Source organism: Talpa occidentalis, unplaced genomic scaffold, assembly GCF_014898055.3.
Source record: "Talpa occidentalis isolate TD23 unplaced genomic scaffold, MPIMG_talOcc4v2.1, whole genome shotgun sequence".
Taxonomy (NCBI): Eukaryota; Metazoa; Chordata; class Mammalia; order Eulipotyphla; family Talpidae; genus Talpa; species Talpa occidentalis.
Genome location: NW_026555331.1, coordinates 35,112,024 through 35,129,583, shown reverse-complemented (window position 1 = coordinate 35,129,583; position 17,560 = coordinate 35,112,024). Strand labels below are relative to the sequence as shown.

The window sequence follows — 17,560 nt, the reverse complement described above, 5'->3', positions numbered from 1 at the left end:
CCCAGTGCATGTATAAACAGCAAACAAATGCATGCCTCTATAAAAAAAAAAAAAAAAAAAGTCACAAAAAAAAAAAAAAAAAAAAAAAAGAATTGATCTGATAAATGCTGGCACTAATTATTAATGGACATGTCACTATGTATGTTTTCATTTTAAAAGTGGAAGTTTGAGATTTTATACATGGTTTCTCTAAAAAGCAAAAAGAGATGAGAGCTGTCTACAAATCAAACATTGTTCTAAGAGCTCTAGGGACATAACTTAGTACTTCACAGCAGTTCTTTGTAGTAACTACTTTATCCTCATTTTGTAAATCAATAAACCAAGGGAGAGAGAGGTTAAGGAGTTCGGCCAAAGTGACACAGTAAGAGAACTCTGATCTGAATCCATCAGTCCAATTTAGGCCTATGCTCTTTTTGAAATTGAGGAAATTGTCTTTAAATAATTATAGTCTATTTTTACTAACATTTTGACATTCAGGTAGTTTGGGGCTCAAATCAGTTTATGCTTTCTTTGTTGGAGGTGGTGTAATATAATTGTGCAAATTCCTAGCTTAGTGAAAGGTCACCTACTTATCCTATATCTAGTGCTATAAACAATTAAAATGAGAAGGGGAGGATGTGTGCTCAGGACCAATCAGAAAATGTTTTTCCACCTGCAGGCACGGTTCCCGTGCTTTGACTTTGACTCACCCTCAGTTTTTTGAGTTCAGCATAGATTTCTGGCTAAGCTGCTATTACAGCTCTGCATGCCAATGGCATTGCAAGAGTCAGGGTTGGTAGGATGGTCAGAAGTGGAGGAAGAGGGATGTAAAAAGGTATTATGTGCCAACTTCTCCCTCATTTTTTAATAAAGATTTATTTATGCATATAAGAACTGGATGTAGGCCAGAGGTGCAGGGGGTGGAGGGTGTTGGTGAGAGTATTTGCCAGAGACAGAATGGGGAGCAGAACAGGCAGATCTACAGAAATACACTGCTGAGGGGAGCAGCAGGGTTAGCTCCCTGGCCGGGGATCAAATTCATGCTACAGTGGCTGGCAATAGCTTGATAGTGCTGAGACCTTAACCCCTGCGCCCCTCCCTCATTTCTTGAGGAAAACAGTTCTTCCCTAGTTGCTGGGCCAGTTGTGAATAAGTTAGGTGCATGCCGTCTATAGCACACAGAAAGAGCTCTCCCTTTGATGGGTTGAAAGTCAGAAATCTGGTTTTATAGTCAGAAACATGAAATGATTTTAACTTAAAACAGATCCCATCTTTGAGTTACACCAGAAATAAGGACTACACATTAATTATTTTAAAACCAGTTGTATCTTTCTGGAGTGATTCCCCCAAATTTTAATACCTTTGTATTAAAATTATATTTCAATAAAATGAAATATCAGGCCTAGTCTGCAAATTTTATTTTTTATTTTTTTAAAAGATTTATTTATGCATACAAGAACTGGGGTACAGGCCAGAGGTATGGGGGGTGAGAGGATTCACCAGACACAGTGGGGAACAGAGAACAGGCAGATTGACTGAAGTACACTGCTGAGGGGAGCAGCGGGCGAGTCAGGAGGGGTCTGCTGTGCCATGTGGATCACCTCCCTGGCTGGGGATCGAACTTGTGCTGCAGTGGCTGCAGATAGCTTCATAGTGCTGTGTCTTGGCCCCTGCAAATTTTATTTTTCTCTGTTCCAATGTCTTTTTTTGGAATAAGTATCTGAAATCCTTTTTGGGAATAGGGTGAGATATAAATAAATACAGGCATAGTCTTTTTTAGAAAGATTGAAAACTATAGATACTTGAAGCGTTTAGTAGCACTTCCCATCTTAAGTCTTTTTTTTTTTTTTTTTTAAGATTTATTTATTTATGCATACAAGAGCTGGGGCACAGGCCAGAGATGAGGGGGGTGAGAGAATCTACCAGAGACTATGGGGAACAGAACAGGCAGATTGACTGAAATACACCGCTGAGGGAAGCAGTGGGCAATACAGGAGAGGTCTGACTCGCCATGTTGGTCTCTCCCTGGCTGGCCGGGGATCGAACTCATGCTGCAGAGGCTGCGTATTGCTTCATAGTGTGGTGCTTAACCTCTTGTGCCATCAGGGAGGCCTCGCCCATCTTAAGTCTTAACATAATTACCATCCATTGGTGTTTCTTTTAGAAAGAAATATTTTAATATTTAAAAATATTAAAATCTGAATATTATATACTTAGAACTATAAGAATTCACATCATTTATTATTTTTTTTTTTAATTTTTTTTTTTTAAGATTTATTTATTTATTTATACAAGCACTGGGTACAGTCAGAAGCGAGGGAGGGTGAGAGAATTCACCAGAGCCAGAGCAGGGAGCAGAGCAGGCAGAAGGACCGAAGTACACTGCTGAGGGGAGCAGCGGGCGGCAGGAGAGGTCTAGCGCGCCATGTGGGACCCTCCTCCGGTGGCCGGGGAGCAGCCGGGGATCGAACCGGCACTGCAAAGGCTGCGGGCAGCTTCGCAACCCAGCGCTCAACCACTGCACCACCGGGGAGGCCCCACATCATTTATTATTAATGCATATTTAATAATTATTTCAGGGCCTTCCTGGTGGCCTAGGAGTTAAGTTTCAATGCTATCACTGCTATAGACTGAGTTCGATCTCTGGCCAGGGAGCTAGTCCACATATGTTACAGCAGACCTCTCCTCTCTTACCCGCTGCTCTCCTCACATATTTCAGTAAATCGCTTGTTCTGCTCCCCACTCTCGCTGGTGAACCCTTTCAACCCCTCACCCCCACCCTGAACCTCTGGCCTACACCCCAGTTCTTCAAAACACACGCACACATTATTTCAAAGTAAATGTTCAAAACAATTCTGAATAATATTTATTTCATTACTTTCGCATTTAAAGATTTTTTTTATTTTTTATTTTAAAAATTTTTTTTTAAATTTATTTATACAAGAACCGGGGTACAGGCCAGATGTGCGGGAGGGTGAGAGGATTCACCAGAGACAGAGCAGGGAACAGAACAGGCAGACTGAGTGAAATACACTGCTGAGGGGAGCAGCGGGCGCAACAGGAGAGGTCTGCTGCGCCATGTGGGAACCTCGCCTGCCGGCCGGGATTGAACCAACATTGCAGAGGCTGCGGACGGCCTCACAGCGTGGCACTCAGCCACCGGTGCCACCAGGGGAGGCCCTAAAGATATTTTTTTAAATGAGTGAATAACTTGTCTCTTTGGAATATTTATTACTTTTTAATCAGAAAAAAATATTAAAATGGTAAATATATTAACTCAAGTTTATTATAAGGTTTACCTGTGTCTGTTCTAAATATACTGAAAGTTTATATTCTGTTATTTTACTTGCTTTATGTGATTATTCTCTGCTTGTTTGAATTATAAATTTCTAGAGGACAGGTGCCAACTACTAGACTTTTATATCTGAGGTGTTTATCATGGCAAATTTTGTTTATTAATAGTGGTGAACATGGCAGTCTATTATTGGGAAACCTTGATCTTTTTAGGGAAATATATTAGTATTTTCATCTACCTTTTTAATTTGTTGAGCTGAAATTGAGCAAAAATGCTTTGTTCTCATTTTAATTTTATAATGGTCATCCCAGCTATTTTCTCCTTTGCTTTTTAGATATTCCTCTTCGTCAAATTATTGCTGAAGAATGTGTTGCTTTTATGTTAAACTGGAGGGAAAATGAATACCTTACACTGCAGGTCCCTGCATTTTTGCTTCAGAGTAATCCATATGTAAAGGTAATTCATGTTTGCTCTATATAAAAAGATTATTTGGATGGAATTATTGTACTTATTTCTCTAGATCTATGCTTCTTAGGAAACTTGTCCAATTTATATGATATATTTTAATTGTGGACAAATATTTGCTGGTTTGTAGTTAAAAGTACAGTTTTTGGTAACTTGGGTATTTTTCCCTCTCATATTTTCTCCTAATACCCTGTAGTTCTTGAGAATATAAATGAAAATTAATACTGGCGACATTTTGGGATAGTCCTAGACTAGGTCAGTTTTTCTTGCTTTGATATTATTAAGCTCTGGAATACTGGGTATATCAGGGTACAAACTTGTGGAACCATCAGGGGTGTACTTCTGCCCACTTTCCATTTAGACACTTTATTCTTCCTTATAGTCTGTGTACTTCTCTAAGTCTGATGTACCTGATTCTTAGTAGTGTGCTTACTTTAATAGGGCAATAGTTATACCCATGTGAAAGAAAGTATTTGAGTGAATTGATAGTTTATTGTCTCCTTTCTTAAATACCTCAATATCTCTCTCCTCTGCAATTGAAAAATACTTCTGGGTGATACAAACATGAGAGACTGGAGGTTTTCATAAAATTGTATCTGTTGTGACTTAGTGTTATACCCCGAATAAATAGTGTTGATTATGTGACACTTTGGGTGTACATTTGGTCCTTCACATTTCCTTGTTATTTCTAGTACTTTTTGTTCTTTAACTCTCCCCATCTCGTCTTAGTGTGTGTGTATGTGTACACACAATACATATATTAGTAGGTTACTTTAATGGTTATGGGCACTCTTGCAAAACTGTAGCACTTTTTTACATTTGTCTTTGATTGACTGTTCCTTATTTCATGTCTGTCTGTTTGAAAACTGAGCTCATTTCATTTCAACCCTTTGAAGATTTATTAATTTTTTTTTCTCTTTTGTCTTCTTCACAGTTGATGAAAATTTGTTGTATTTGAATCATCTTTCTAGAATTTCAGACATTGGAGTATATCTATTTTTTAGTGAGCTTTGAGATATATATATATTTTAAAGATTTATTTATTAAGCATACAAGACCTGGGGTACAGGCCAGAGGTGCGGAGGGTGAGAGGATTCGCCAGAGACAGAGTGGGGAACAGAATAGGAGGAATGACTGAAATATACTGCTGAGGGGAGCAGCAGGCAAGTCAGGAGAGAACTGCTGCATCATGTGGGTAGCTCTCTGGCCGGGCATCGAACTCGTGCTGCGGAGGCTGTGGATAGCTTCATGGGTTGCATCTTAACCCCTTGCGCCACTAGGGAAGCCCCTGCTTTGAGATATATTAATTTCACGTCTAGGGTACTTGACTGGTAGTGAATTCTGTGGCTCTGTGCACTGGAAACATGGGTGCATGTTTGAGAGCATGTAATATGGAAAGGGGCAGGGGATATTGTACTGCAAGTTGTCTAATTTGGGCTGTTATCTCACTGCTTCCTCCAGTACCCCCTGATCTGGCCCAATAGGAGGAGGGATATATGATGAGCTACCTTGCTGAAGAGTAGTCACCGCGTTTTCTCATCATTTCGTGAGCTCATGGTGGTTAGGCATTTGTGTGCTTCCTTTCCTAACTAGGCCCCTTGCTCCCTTGTGAATGCTATGGAAAAAGGAATGGGAAAAAGAAGTCTAGTATAATGGATCATGTTTTAAAAATAATAGTTTAAAGCAGCTTGCCAACTGTGAACTTGGTGCGGAATATATCCTTAGAACAAAGATCTGGAAGGATAACAGCAGTCATTGTCTCTGGGTAGTAAAATCGTAGATGATTTTTAGTCAATTTTATTTTTCTGTCATAACTTTTCTTATTTTTTCAATAAAACATTTCACAAAAATGGAAAGAAAAAAATCTTAAATGCATGATTAAAATACAACCTTATCAGTAATACACAGCTTTCAGTTTTCCTCTTGGGTTAGGAGAGGAGGCAGTCCAGTATAATGGAAAGGGCAAAGAGTACAGGATTTGTGGGCACTTGGGTTATAACAGACCAGCTAGTTTGGAGGAGAAAAGGTTGGTGGTTATAGTTATGATAGCATAGGATGAAGACCCAAGTTTTTTTGTGGTGTTCTTTGTGTTTTGCTTATAAGTCTACATAACATTATAAAAAAAATTTTCTTAGTTGTTTTTTTTTTAAACTGAACTAATGTTGCATTATAACATCTATATTTCAGATGTTTATTATAAATGTACATTTCAAGTTCACTAGATGTCCAATTCTGTCCTTTACTATAGAATTGATTACTTTTACCCAATTTACCTAACCCCCTGCCCTTCTGGTAACCACTGATTTTGGAAAACATTTTTTAATGTGACCTTAAGCCTTTTAAGGTGCAGGAACTTTTCCTTCCAGTTGCATCTCCCCTGCTCTTGTCATGCCAGCTTATGTATTTGTGGCACCAGAGTACTCAGGTTCCTGCACACATGATGCTTTCTCACACTCTGCACTCAGGCAAGTGCTGTTTGTTCACTTAGCCTGGGGACTTCCCACCTCTGCCTGTTTTTGTCTAGTTTCTTTGAGGCTTTCTTGTATGTTTACCTCTCTGTCTTCCTTATAAAATAGTGAGCTTCTTAAGGACAGTTAATTTTTATGTTCTCAGTGCATTACTTGATGCATAGCAGTGTTCGTAGATTCCACTTGACATGGGGCCCAAGACCTCTGATAAGTCTTATTCTTAAGTAAATTTATTTACTTAACAAATGTAATGACCTTCAACTAAGCACATGAGCCCTGCCAATAGAAAATGAATTTGAGACAAAGAGCTACAATAACCCCTGCATTGTACCACAGCATATAGCTGCATATATGGAGAAAGACTGTTCAGTGAGCATGCAGGATGAAACATCCTCATAGACCATGGACCCATTGATATCTAGTCACATAGGGTTTCATGTTATTTTCACTAGCTTTAGGAGGCCCCTGTTCTCTTGTAAAGTTTCTTAGGTGATCATGGAGTTGTGGTTATGTGGGAGAATGTCCTTGTTCTTAGGAGAGATGCATATTGAAGTGTTTAGGGATGAAATGTCATGTCTGCAACTTACTTTGATATAGTTTAATGAGCAATATATGTAGATAGATATATAAAACAAATATGGCAGTATATTCACAGCAAGTCATGTATATAGGTTTTCATTAAACTATCCCAATTTTCTAAGTGAAAAATTTTATTACAAAAAATTTTGGGAGAAAAAACACCAATTTTCATCTTTGTTTTAATCCTATATCCTTAAAGAAGCTACCTTAAACAGTGTGACCCCATTCTGAACATTTTCTAGGTCCAGTTATGAAATTGGGATTTTCCTTACTGGACGTGAAATTATCCTTGCCATTTGACTCTAAAAGAGCAATGGTATATAAGAGTTAATAAGAACAGAGAGTAGAGGGGCCCTCTTTTGTTTTGAAATTATAGAGGGAAAGAAATACTGAATTTGCTATAAGCCTGTTTTTCCCTCTTCATTTTAGACCTGTCTGTAATCTGCATTTTGCTCAGCCCTTCCACTCTTTATTTCGAAAGCCTTCTGCATCTTAGGTCCTAAAGACCTGCCTTTATTCAGATCAACCAGTAAACTGACCTTCCTTATTTCCACCTCTTCTTAGCAGCATAGAATCATCCCCAGTTGCTACTACTTTTCTTAGAGAAAAATTGCAGTAGTTCCCCCTATGTTGTCAACTTCATCTTCCTTATTGTTAGTTTTCATTAAAGACTTTTTTTTTTTTAAGATTTATTCATTTATGCATACAAGAGCTGGGGTACAGGCCAGAGATGCAGGGAGTGAGAGGATCCGCCAGAGACAGAGTGGGGAACAGAACAGGCAGACCGACCGAAATACACTGCTAAGGGGAGCAGCGGGTGAGACAGGAGAGGTCTACCTCGCCATGTGGGCATCTCCCTGGCTGGCCGGGGATCGAACTCGTGCTGCAGAGGCTGCGGACTGCTTCATAGTGCGGTGCCCAACCCCTTGCGCCACCGTGGAGGCCCCATTAAAGACTTTGTAATTGAAGTTGTGTGTGTGTGTGTGTGTGTGTGTGTGTGTGTGTGTGTGTGTGTGTGAGAAATTTAAGCACCATTTTTATCTTGGCTTTGGGCTTCTCTTCCATTACACACCCTTTTTTTAAGTGAAATCATACTACATACATCTAACAACTTGGGGTTTTTTAAACTTAATAAAACATATACTTCCTTGTTGTTTTAATTTTATTCTCATTAGTCTATAATTATTTAGAAACAGTGAAGTTTATATGGTAGAATCGGATGATCCTTTCACCCAGATTCATATTTGTCATTAGATCATGAGCTCTAAGTTCCTGTGTTGTTACATTAAGTACTCAGCATAAAATAATTGTGCTTAGTATGTCTGGCCAGTTATCCATCTTTCTTCAAGTATGTCTTAATAATAGAACTATCATGTATGACATTACAGATTCTCATTTGTGTATTTTGTTTGTTTTTCATGTTATAGCTTGGACAGCTTTTAGCAGCTACATGCAAAGAACTTCCAGGCCCTAAAGAAAGTAGACGGACTGCTAAAGATCTCTGGGAAGTTGTTGTTCAGATCTGTAGTGTGTCCAGTCAACACAAGCGAGGAAATGATGGCAGAGTTAGTTTAATAAAGCAGAGGGAATCTACATTAGGTATAATGTATCGGTATGTTTCTATCAGTTCATCTTCTTAGCTATTTATTATTTTTACTGTTTGTACTACTTCAAGAACATCTGCCTTTATCCTTGTATATCATAAAAATTGACAAGCCTGAGAGTTTTCTGTTGCTGATTTCTGATGGATTTTACCTGCCATGACCACTGTTGGAAATACTTTATTTTAAAAGGCTGTTAGTTATTTAACTAAATAGAATTAAAAATTATCAGTGTTTAAGGACTGAAGAAGTCGCATGTAACTACAACTGGAGAAATGTCTTTAGGTTAGTAGAACAATAGAATATTCTCTATCTTGCATGCAGAACTGGAGCATTAGTAATAAATCTTTGCCTATAAATTTACTTAATTTTTTTCTGACATTAAATGTGTATACCAAAATTTTTGGTTTTTTGTAGGAGTGAACTACTTTCTTTTATCAAAAAATTGCGGGTAAGTTTTATTAAACATTGATCTAATGAATGTAGCCAATTTTTGTAGACGAAACAATGGAGTGCTTCTATGCTTACAGAATTATTTAATTGATCTGAAATGTGTTTATTATCTTGATTATTTTTGAGGATGAGATAATGAGTGGAGAAGTTATTTTGCATTTGATCTACATGTTCTATTGACTAGGACAGTTATTTTTTAAATTACAAAGACGTCTCCATAATAAGGCTAGATACGTGCACGCTGGCTTTAATTTTTGTTTGGTAGGACATTGTCTTATTTACTTTTATATTTACTTAGTGTTATTACCAGAATGTTATTTTAAAGAATAAAAGGTCAGTTGTTTTTGAGGTAGCAGGAAATACTAGTTGGAAAGAGATCTGTTTACTAAATTTTAAAAGTCATGTGAGCAATAAAGCACCACAGGCCAAACATCTAAATATGGTAACTTGTGTAAAATTGCTATGTTTTCTTATAATTAAAAAAGAAGTTGGTCTTTGTGGTGCTTCACACTAAAGCATGTAATAAATTTCCAAAGGTTTAGGGTATTTTGAAAGAAAATTCTTTGGTATCCCTGAAGTTGACAGGGGAAATATTAAGAGATTTAAAATATGTAAGACCTTTGTTTTCTTTCTCATAGGAACCATTGGTTTTGACTATTATTTTATCACTTTTTGTGAAACTTCACAATGTTCGGGTCAGTATTTCAGCATTTCATTAAAAAGACTCTTCAAAAGAAATTTCTTTTTAAATAAAAACTAAAAATTTTTTTTAAGGAGGACATTGTGAACGATATTACAGCCGAACACATTTCTATTTGGCCATCTTCCATTCCCAAGTAAGAATTATTATGGCTTACATTTTATTAAATTATTTATGTATTTTAGAAGTCATTTTGGTTGGCTTAGATAACCTTTAGTATTTTGATTAAAAAACTACAATCTGTTAGGATTCTGTTGCCAACTTTGTGTTTCTCTATTGTAATTCCTGAAAATTATGGCATAACTCAAAGAGCTATAGCTCTAAGAGCTATAGCAACTCTAGGTAGACCAGAAGAAGATCTTAGTTTTCTTGGTTATTAATGGGTAGAATTGGAAAAATCTAGGCTACTGGAAGAGTGATTTTCTAACAAGTTTCCAGCATCTTCTCTCTTTTCAAATAAGCTATTTGAAAAGGATTAGTTTGTTTTTGTTTTAATAATTTCCAGTAGGTGTCTTTTTATCTTTTACCACTATGATTGTCAGAGGCTCCCAACCACTTTTAGTTGCCTTAAGAAGTTCTTTAGGGCCTCCCTGGTGGTGCAAGGGGTTGAGCACCACAGTATGAAGCAGTCCGCAGCCTCTGCAGCACGAGTTTGATCCTCAGCCAGCCAGGGAGAAACCCATATGGTGAAGCAGACCTTTCCTGTCTCACCTGCTGTTCCCCTCAGCAGTGTATTTCAGTCAGTCTGCCTGTTCTGCTCCCCACTCTGTCTCTGGTGAATCCTCTCACTCCCAGCATCTCTGGTCTGTACCCCAGTTCTTGTATGCATAAATAAATCTTTTTTAAAAAAAGTTCTTTAATTACTTTATGAAATCTTTCCTCTTGCTTTCATTACTTGAAAATCACGGTAAGATAATGGAGGCATATTTTTAGGGAAGAAGACAATTTTTTTTTTTTTTTTTTTTTGGAAGAAAAGAAAACCATTTTCATTTTTCTTTTTCCACACATAGCAACTTCTCACTTAGAAGTTACTCTCAATTAGAAGTTACCTGACAAAGTTACTTTTCTTTCTATCCCCTCTTCCTAATTGTCTTAGTTTGTGCCTGAAGCACAAGTCAAAGTCTTATATTCTTGCTCATAGTGGTATCTTTAAAGAAGAAAAGAATTTAGTGTGGGGACAGCTAATTCAATGACTGTAATTAGCTTCCGTCTCCCTCTTAGTTCTTGGAATAACTTCTGTGACCCACACAGGGATTTGGAGTGCCAAAAGAGGGTGAATGACTGTCTTTCCACTTGAGGCTTGTGTCCTAAAGGAGCACCATGTTTCATTCTTTATACTTGTATTGATTCTTTATTGCTACCAACTGCAGTGAAGTGGTACACTTGGTACATGTGGCCTCCCAGCCCCTTAAGGGCCAGTGAAACTTCTAACCCAGGAGAGTCAGTTATTCTTGAAAGAAGCCACAAAGTGGATTTAAGTTGATACAGAACGCTCTATGTTTTAGGCATAAGTTCTTATCCTTCCCTTTTGGTAGCCTTAGTTCTCAGATTTATAGAGTTTGTTTTGGTTGTTTTTGTCGGTTCTTTTGTTTTTCATATCCCAAATATGAGTGATATCAAAGTATTTGTCTTTTTCCTTCTGACTTGATTCACTCAGTTTCATCCATATTGTTGCAAATGACAAGAATTCATACTTTTTTCATATAGCTGACTAGTAATCCGCTGTGTATATATATATATACCACATCCTTCTGTTGTTGGGCACTTAGGTTTTTTCTATAACTTGGCTATTGGAAATAGTGCTGCAGTGAACATAGGGGTGAATATATCCCTTCAAATTAGTGTTTTGTATTCTTGGGGTAGATCTCTACCAGAGGGATTGCTGGTCATATTGTAGATCTATTCTTAATGTCTTGAGACACATTTATGCTGTTTCCAGAGAGATTGGGCCAGTCTACATTCCTACCAGCAGTGTGTGAGGGTTCCTTTTTCCCCCATACCCTGCCAATATTGGTTTTTGCTCTTATTGATACAGGCCATTCTAACATGTGTGAGGTGTTCTTTTGTGGTTTTACTTTTCTGGAAATTGATCATTTTTTCTTGTAACTGTTGGCCATCTCTGTCTTCTTTGGGAAAATGTCTCTTTAGCTCTTCTACTCATTTTTTGATTGGGTTATTTTATTTCTGTTGTATGAGGTTTTTATTGTGGATTTGGATATTAGTTTCTTGTTAAATGTGTGGTGTGCAAAGTTTTCTCCCATTTGGTAGGGTGTTTATGCATTTTAATGCTGAATTTCTTTTATTTTGATGTAGTACCAATTATTTTTTACTTCTGTTTTCCTTGCTGAAGCGCATGTTGTGGCGTGTTTTGCCTGTTTTCTTCTATGAATTTTATGGTTCCTGGTCTTAGCTCCAAGTCTTTGATCCATTTTGAGTTAATTTTGTGTATGGTGTGTGATAGTGATCTAGTTTCATTTTTGTGCATGCTGTGTCCCATTTTCCCAGAACCATTTTGTTAAGTAGAGTTTCCTTTCTCCATTGTATGTTCTTGGCTTTTTTTGTCATAGATTAATTGTTCGTGTAAGTTTGGGTTTATTTCTGGACTCTCAATTCTGTTCCACTGATATTTGTCTTTTTATTTCAATACCATACCGTTTGGTTACTGTTTCTTTGTGGTATAATTTAAAGCCCATCCTTTTTTTTTTTTTTTTTTTTTTTTTTTATAGAGGCATGCTTTATTTATTTGTTTGCTGGTTTGTTTGTTTGTTTTGTTTATACATGCACTGGGTACAGTCAGAAGCGCGGGAGGGTGAGAGAATTCACCAGAGCCAGAGCGGGGAGCAGAGCAGGCAGAAGGACCGAAGTACACTGCTGAGGGGAGCAGCGGGCGGCAGGAGAGGTCTGCACGCCATGTGGGACCCTCCTCTGGTGGCCAGGAAGCAGCCGGGGATCGAACCGGCGCCGCAGAGGCCGCGGGCAGCTTCGCAACCCAGCGCTCAACCGCTGCGCCACCGGGGAGGCCCAGCCCATCCTTTTTTACCTTCAGTCTGACTTTGGCTAGATGGGTCCTTTTATGGTTCTATATAATTTTCAGTAATGTTTGCTCTTTTCCTTGAAGAAAGCTTTTGGAATTTTGTATGACTTACATACATTACACAGTAAAAGATTTAAAGATACTTTTTTTAGAGTAGTCCAGTTTACCTTTTTGTACATTTTGAAGGAAAAAACTAATCTTTTTCAGCCCCTTATAGAAAGTTTGCTTATCACGCTTTCTAAGACATAGTTGTTTTGATATTTTTTATTGTACTTCCTTCTGGTAATATTTAACATTGTAATTATGGTCATCTAAATTTTGGCTGTCTTTTTGTTTTGTTTTGTTTTTAATAAATGCATGCATGGAATTTGGAGTTGACCTCTAAAATAGAGAATGTTTTTTGTCTTTCCTTTTAGCCTCCAGTCAGTGGACTTTGAAGCTGTGGCAATCACAATGAAAGAGCTAGTTCGGTATGCCCTCAGTATAAATCCAAATAACCATTCGTGGTTAATTATTCAGGCAGACATTTATTTTGGTAAGTCATAATGTTTGATTGCTTTGTTTTGTTTTTGTGGTGCTTTTAGAAGTGAAAATATATTACACATTTTATTACAGTGCTTCATTAAGTCTTGATTTTGACATCTAATTCTTTATCCTAGATTAAGAGAGTAAAACTAATTGTGATATTCATTTTTCTGTGTAGAGTCCTTGGTTCAGAGCCTTTCAGTTTTATGTTGGCTACCTTTTGCCTATATGTGTTTTTGGGTTTTTTTAATAGTGAATTTTCATTTAGTAAAGTAAGGCCTTCTTAAGGAAGGTAGAATTTTTTTTTTTTTTAATTTATCATACTGAACACTTTCTTTTTTAAAAAAAAAAAGATTTATTTAGGGCCTCCCTGGTGGCGCAAGGGGTTAAGCACTGCACTTTGAAGCAATCTGCAGCCTCTGCAGCATGAGTTTGATCCCCGGCCAGCCAGGGAGCAACCCACATGGTGAGGCAGATCTCTCCTATCTAGCCCGCTGCTCCCCTCAGCAGTGTGTTTCAGTCAGTCTGCCTGTTCTGTTCCCCGTTCCGTCTCTGGTGAATCCTCTTACCCCCTCCCCCCACCCCGCATCTCTCGCCTGTACCCCAGATCTTGTATGTATAAATAAATAAATCTTTTTTTTTTTTTTTAAACATTTATTTATTTATTTATACAAGCACTGGGTACAGTCGGAATCGCGGGAGGGTGAGAGAATTCACCAGAGCCAGAGCGGGGAGCAGAGCAGGCAGAAGGACCGAAGTACACTGCTGAGGGGAGCAGCGGGCGGCAGGAGAGGTCTGCGCGCCATGTGGGACCCTCCTCTGGTGGCCGGGGAGCAGCTGGGGATCGAACCGGCACTGCAGAGGCTGCGGGCAGCTTCGCAACCCAGCGCTCAACCGCTGCGCCACCGGGGAGGCCCATAAATAAATCTTTTAAAAAAAAATCTATGCATAGAAGAACTGGAATGTAGGCATGAGCAGGGGGCATGAGAGGATTCACCAGAGAAGAGTGGGGCGCAGAATAGGCAGATCTACTGAAAATGCCAAGGGGAGCAATGAGCGAGACAGGAGAGGTCTGCTGTGCCATGTGAGTTAGCTCCTCTGCTGGGGGTTGAAGTCAGGCTGTAGTGTTGAGACCTAGCCCCTAGACCACCAGGGAGGCCATGGAAGGTAGAGATTTGTTTGCAGTATTGCAGAATTGATATTTAAAGGTTCTTTCTAATACCTGTCCAGGTATGCTTGGTAATTATTACATTCTTTAAAATAGATTCTGAATTCTTCTCCCTGCCTCAAGGACCAATTCAATGTGGTAGATTTTCTGACCTGATAATGAAATTTCCATTATTTCTATTACTATACAGATCAAATTAAATTTTCTGACAGGTGTCATTTCATAATATTTTTTAGTAGTTTTATTTTGTTTTTAAAGACAAAGTTCAAAATATAAGTATGGAGAGAATAGTACAATGGAATCACCTTGTAGTTGTCACCCAGCTTTAACTATAATTAACTCAATACCAGTCTTATTTCATCTGTACCCTCACCTGTATCATCCCAGGTTATTTTGAAGTTAATAATTTTCTGTTTTAATGCTCATTTTTTATCCCAGTCTCCAGAAGAATTTATCATCAAGATCTTAATATCTATTTGGAATAGATTCACTAATTCTAAATGCCTCAAAAAATTAAGATGTTTCTAGTATGGGCATTTTGGAAGAAATCTTAAGTTTTTTGCTAATCAGTGTTAGAAGGCAAAGAATCTTCTACATTACTTCTTGATAGTGGTTAAGAAAAGGGCAGTTTTTCATTGTTGGTATGGATAAGTATTATCCTGTTATAGCTGACTTCACAAAAGAGGCTCTATTTATTTGTTACATGTAATGATAGGTAATTCTTTATCTTTTCTACTACAGCAACAAATCAGTATTCAGCAGCTCTTCACTATTACCTCCAGGCAGGAGCTGTGTGTTCTGATTTCTTTAATAAGGCTGTGCCACCTGATGTTTATACAGACCAGGTAAGTTGTTTTTATGGATTTTCTTTTTCCCTCTCTACCTTTAAATGTTCTTCCTAGACCCCCTTTTGGTTGGTTGAGCTTATTCATTTCTCTCTGTGTGATGGTAACTCTAAAATTGATTGCTCAGTGCCATAGTCCTCTGCTGCTTTGATTTCCCCAAAATAGCTTAAACTCAATCTATCCAAAACTGATTTTAATATCTTTATTGGGCTCCTCACATAATTTAATAAATGGTATTTTTCAATACTAATAATAAATGACTTTTGAAATAAGATTTAAACTTTTAGTAGTGTTTTTTATTGTTTTTTAGAGTAGTTTTAGATTCATAGCAAAACTAAATGAAAAATAGAGTTTTTGTACCTGTTGTTTTCCTCTCCCTCCCCACGTAGCCTCCCTCCCCCATACATATGGTTTCTCCCACTGTTGACACCCTGCTTCAGAGTGATACATTTGTCACAGTTGATGTTACATAGGTTTTGAAAATAATGTGTTTGTTTTTTGTAGGTAATAAAACGAATGATAAAGTGCTGTTCTTTGCTGAATTGCCACACACAGGTTAGTTTATAATGTGATACTGGTTTACTTCACAGATGTTAGTTATAATACATATATGTAAATATTGGACTGACAAGTAGTTCTTAATTTTCCATATCATAATTGCTTAAATTTATGATGTTTGAGTGTTTGACATATTCTTTTATTTTTTTTAGAATCAATAGACCTTCAACTAAAATGAAAGTATGAATTAGAAAATAAGTCTTTGAACTTTCTAAGTGGAAAGGAGCATTCTTCAGAATGTTTTCTTATGTTTAAGAGTAGATATATACATTACTCATTAGGGAAATGCAATCAATACCAAAATGAGATACACGTGACATCCTCTAGGATGACTGTAATTGAAAGAGATAGTAACTCATGTCAGTGATATGGAGAAATTTGAGCTTTTCATATGATGCTGGTAGAATGTAAAATAGGACAACATCTTTGGAAAATACTTTGGTTGTTTCTCAAAAAATGAAACAATTACCATATGACCCAGCAATTCCATGCTTTGGTGTATAACCAAGAAAATTGAAAACACAAGTCCATAGAAAACGTTGTAAATATTCATTGCAGCACTATTCATAATAGCTAAAATGTGGGAAAAAAAACTCAAATGCAGAATGGATGGGTACAGTCATGTGTTGCTTAATGACACATCTTGAAAATGCTTTGTTAGATTTCATTGTGCAAACATCATAGAGTATATTTACACAAACTTAGATGGATGGGGTAGCCTGCCACACGGCTAGGCAATATGGTATGGCCTGTTGGAATCACTGTTGTATATGTGGTCTGTTGTTAACTCAAACATCATAACATACAATGGGATATTACTCAGCCATTGAAAATAATGAAGTACTAATTCATGGTGCAACACGATTAAAAACTGTATAAGTATTATACTGGGGGAGAAAAGCAAATACAAAAAAAGGCTTTGTATTTTATAATTCCATTCATATGAAATGTCCAGAACAAGCAAATTTGGAGACAGTATAGATTAGTGATAACCAGAAACTGGGGTGTGGAAGAATGGAGAGTCACCTGCAAAGGGTTCAGAGTTTGGATGGGCCAGGGAATGAACATGTTTTGAAATTAGATAATGGTGATAGTTGTAAAACTTTGTGACTACATGAAAAACTACTTAAGTGTAGTTTCAAAAGTGAATTTTTCTAGTATATTATAACAGTTTTAGGGAAAAAGTGTCTTTAAAAGCTACCAGTATTCTGACTTATATACCTGATTGAAATAGATGTTTTCTGTGTTAACAAAACTGGCCATCTAAATTTTGTCAAAATGAGTTTCTTTACTTGGCCAGCCATGAAGGGTGTATAGTTTCGCACGTTCTGTACGTCACTGAATGTCATGATACTTTTGCCTGGCAGTTTTGCACTTCCTTTATCTTTTTGAATTGTTTGTGTGTATGTGCGTGTGTTTTTAGCCAGCTTATTTAAACATATAAAACTCCAAATATTTAGGATTTAGGTCATCAATGAAGCAAATTTTGAGCAGAAACTTATTTAGAGGTTTTTGCAATTAAAATTGGATGAAACCTACTCAACATGACCTGTAAGGCCTCATAAATAATATATTCTTGATGTCAATCATTAAAAATGAACCCTTCAAAACTATGAGTCACTGTTGATGCAAGTTATATGAAATGACTTTCAAATCTTTGTTTATGTAGGTGGCAATTTTATGTCAGTTCCTCAGAGAAATTGACTACAAAACAGCCTTTAAGTCACTACAGGAGCAAAACAGGTATGAAGGCTATTTCAATTTAAAAAATTGCAGTTTTTATGCTTAAGAAAGAAGAAGTAACTGAATTCTATTTTCAGTCATGATGCTATGGACTCCTACTATGACTACATATGGGATGTTACCATTTTGGAATACTTGACTTGTATC

At 37.3% G+C, this 17,560-nt stretch overlaps 1 protein-coding gene across 1 annotated transcript in view; it reads left to right on the top strand.

Annotated features, from left to right (window-relative positions):
- INTS8 (integrator complex subunit 8) overlaps positions 1-17,560 on the top strand; it is a 47,507-nt gene that overhangs the window by 26,748 nt on the left and 3,199 nt on the right. Inside the window, exons 16-25 of the mRNA XM_037504014.2 lie at positions 3,609-3,730; positions 8,214-8,398; positions 8,805-8,838; positions 9,479-9,535; positions 9,615-9,676; positions 12,991-13,109; positions 15,009-15,112; positions 15,617-15,667; positions 17,340-17,413; positions 17,491-17,555. Of these exons, the coding sequence (XP_037359911.1) occupies positions 3,609-3,730; positions 8,214-8,398; positions 8,805-8,838; positions 9,479-9,535; positions 9,615-9,676; positions 12,991-13,109; positions 15,009-15,112; positions 15,617-15,667; positions 17,340-17,413; positions 17,491-17,555 (873 nt within the window). The remainder of the gene's footprint in view (positions 1-3,608; positions 3,731-8,213; positions 8,399-8,804; positions 8,839-9,478; positions 9,536-9,614; positions 9,677-12,990; positions 13,110-15,008; positions 15,113-15,616; positions 15,668-17,339; positions 17,414-17,490; positions 17,556-17,560) is intronic.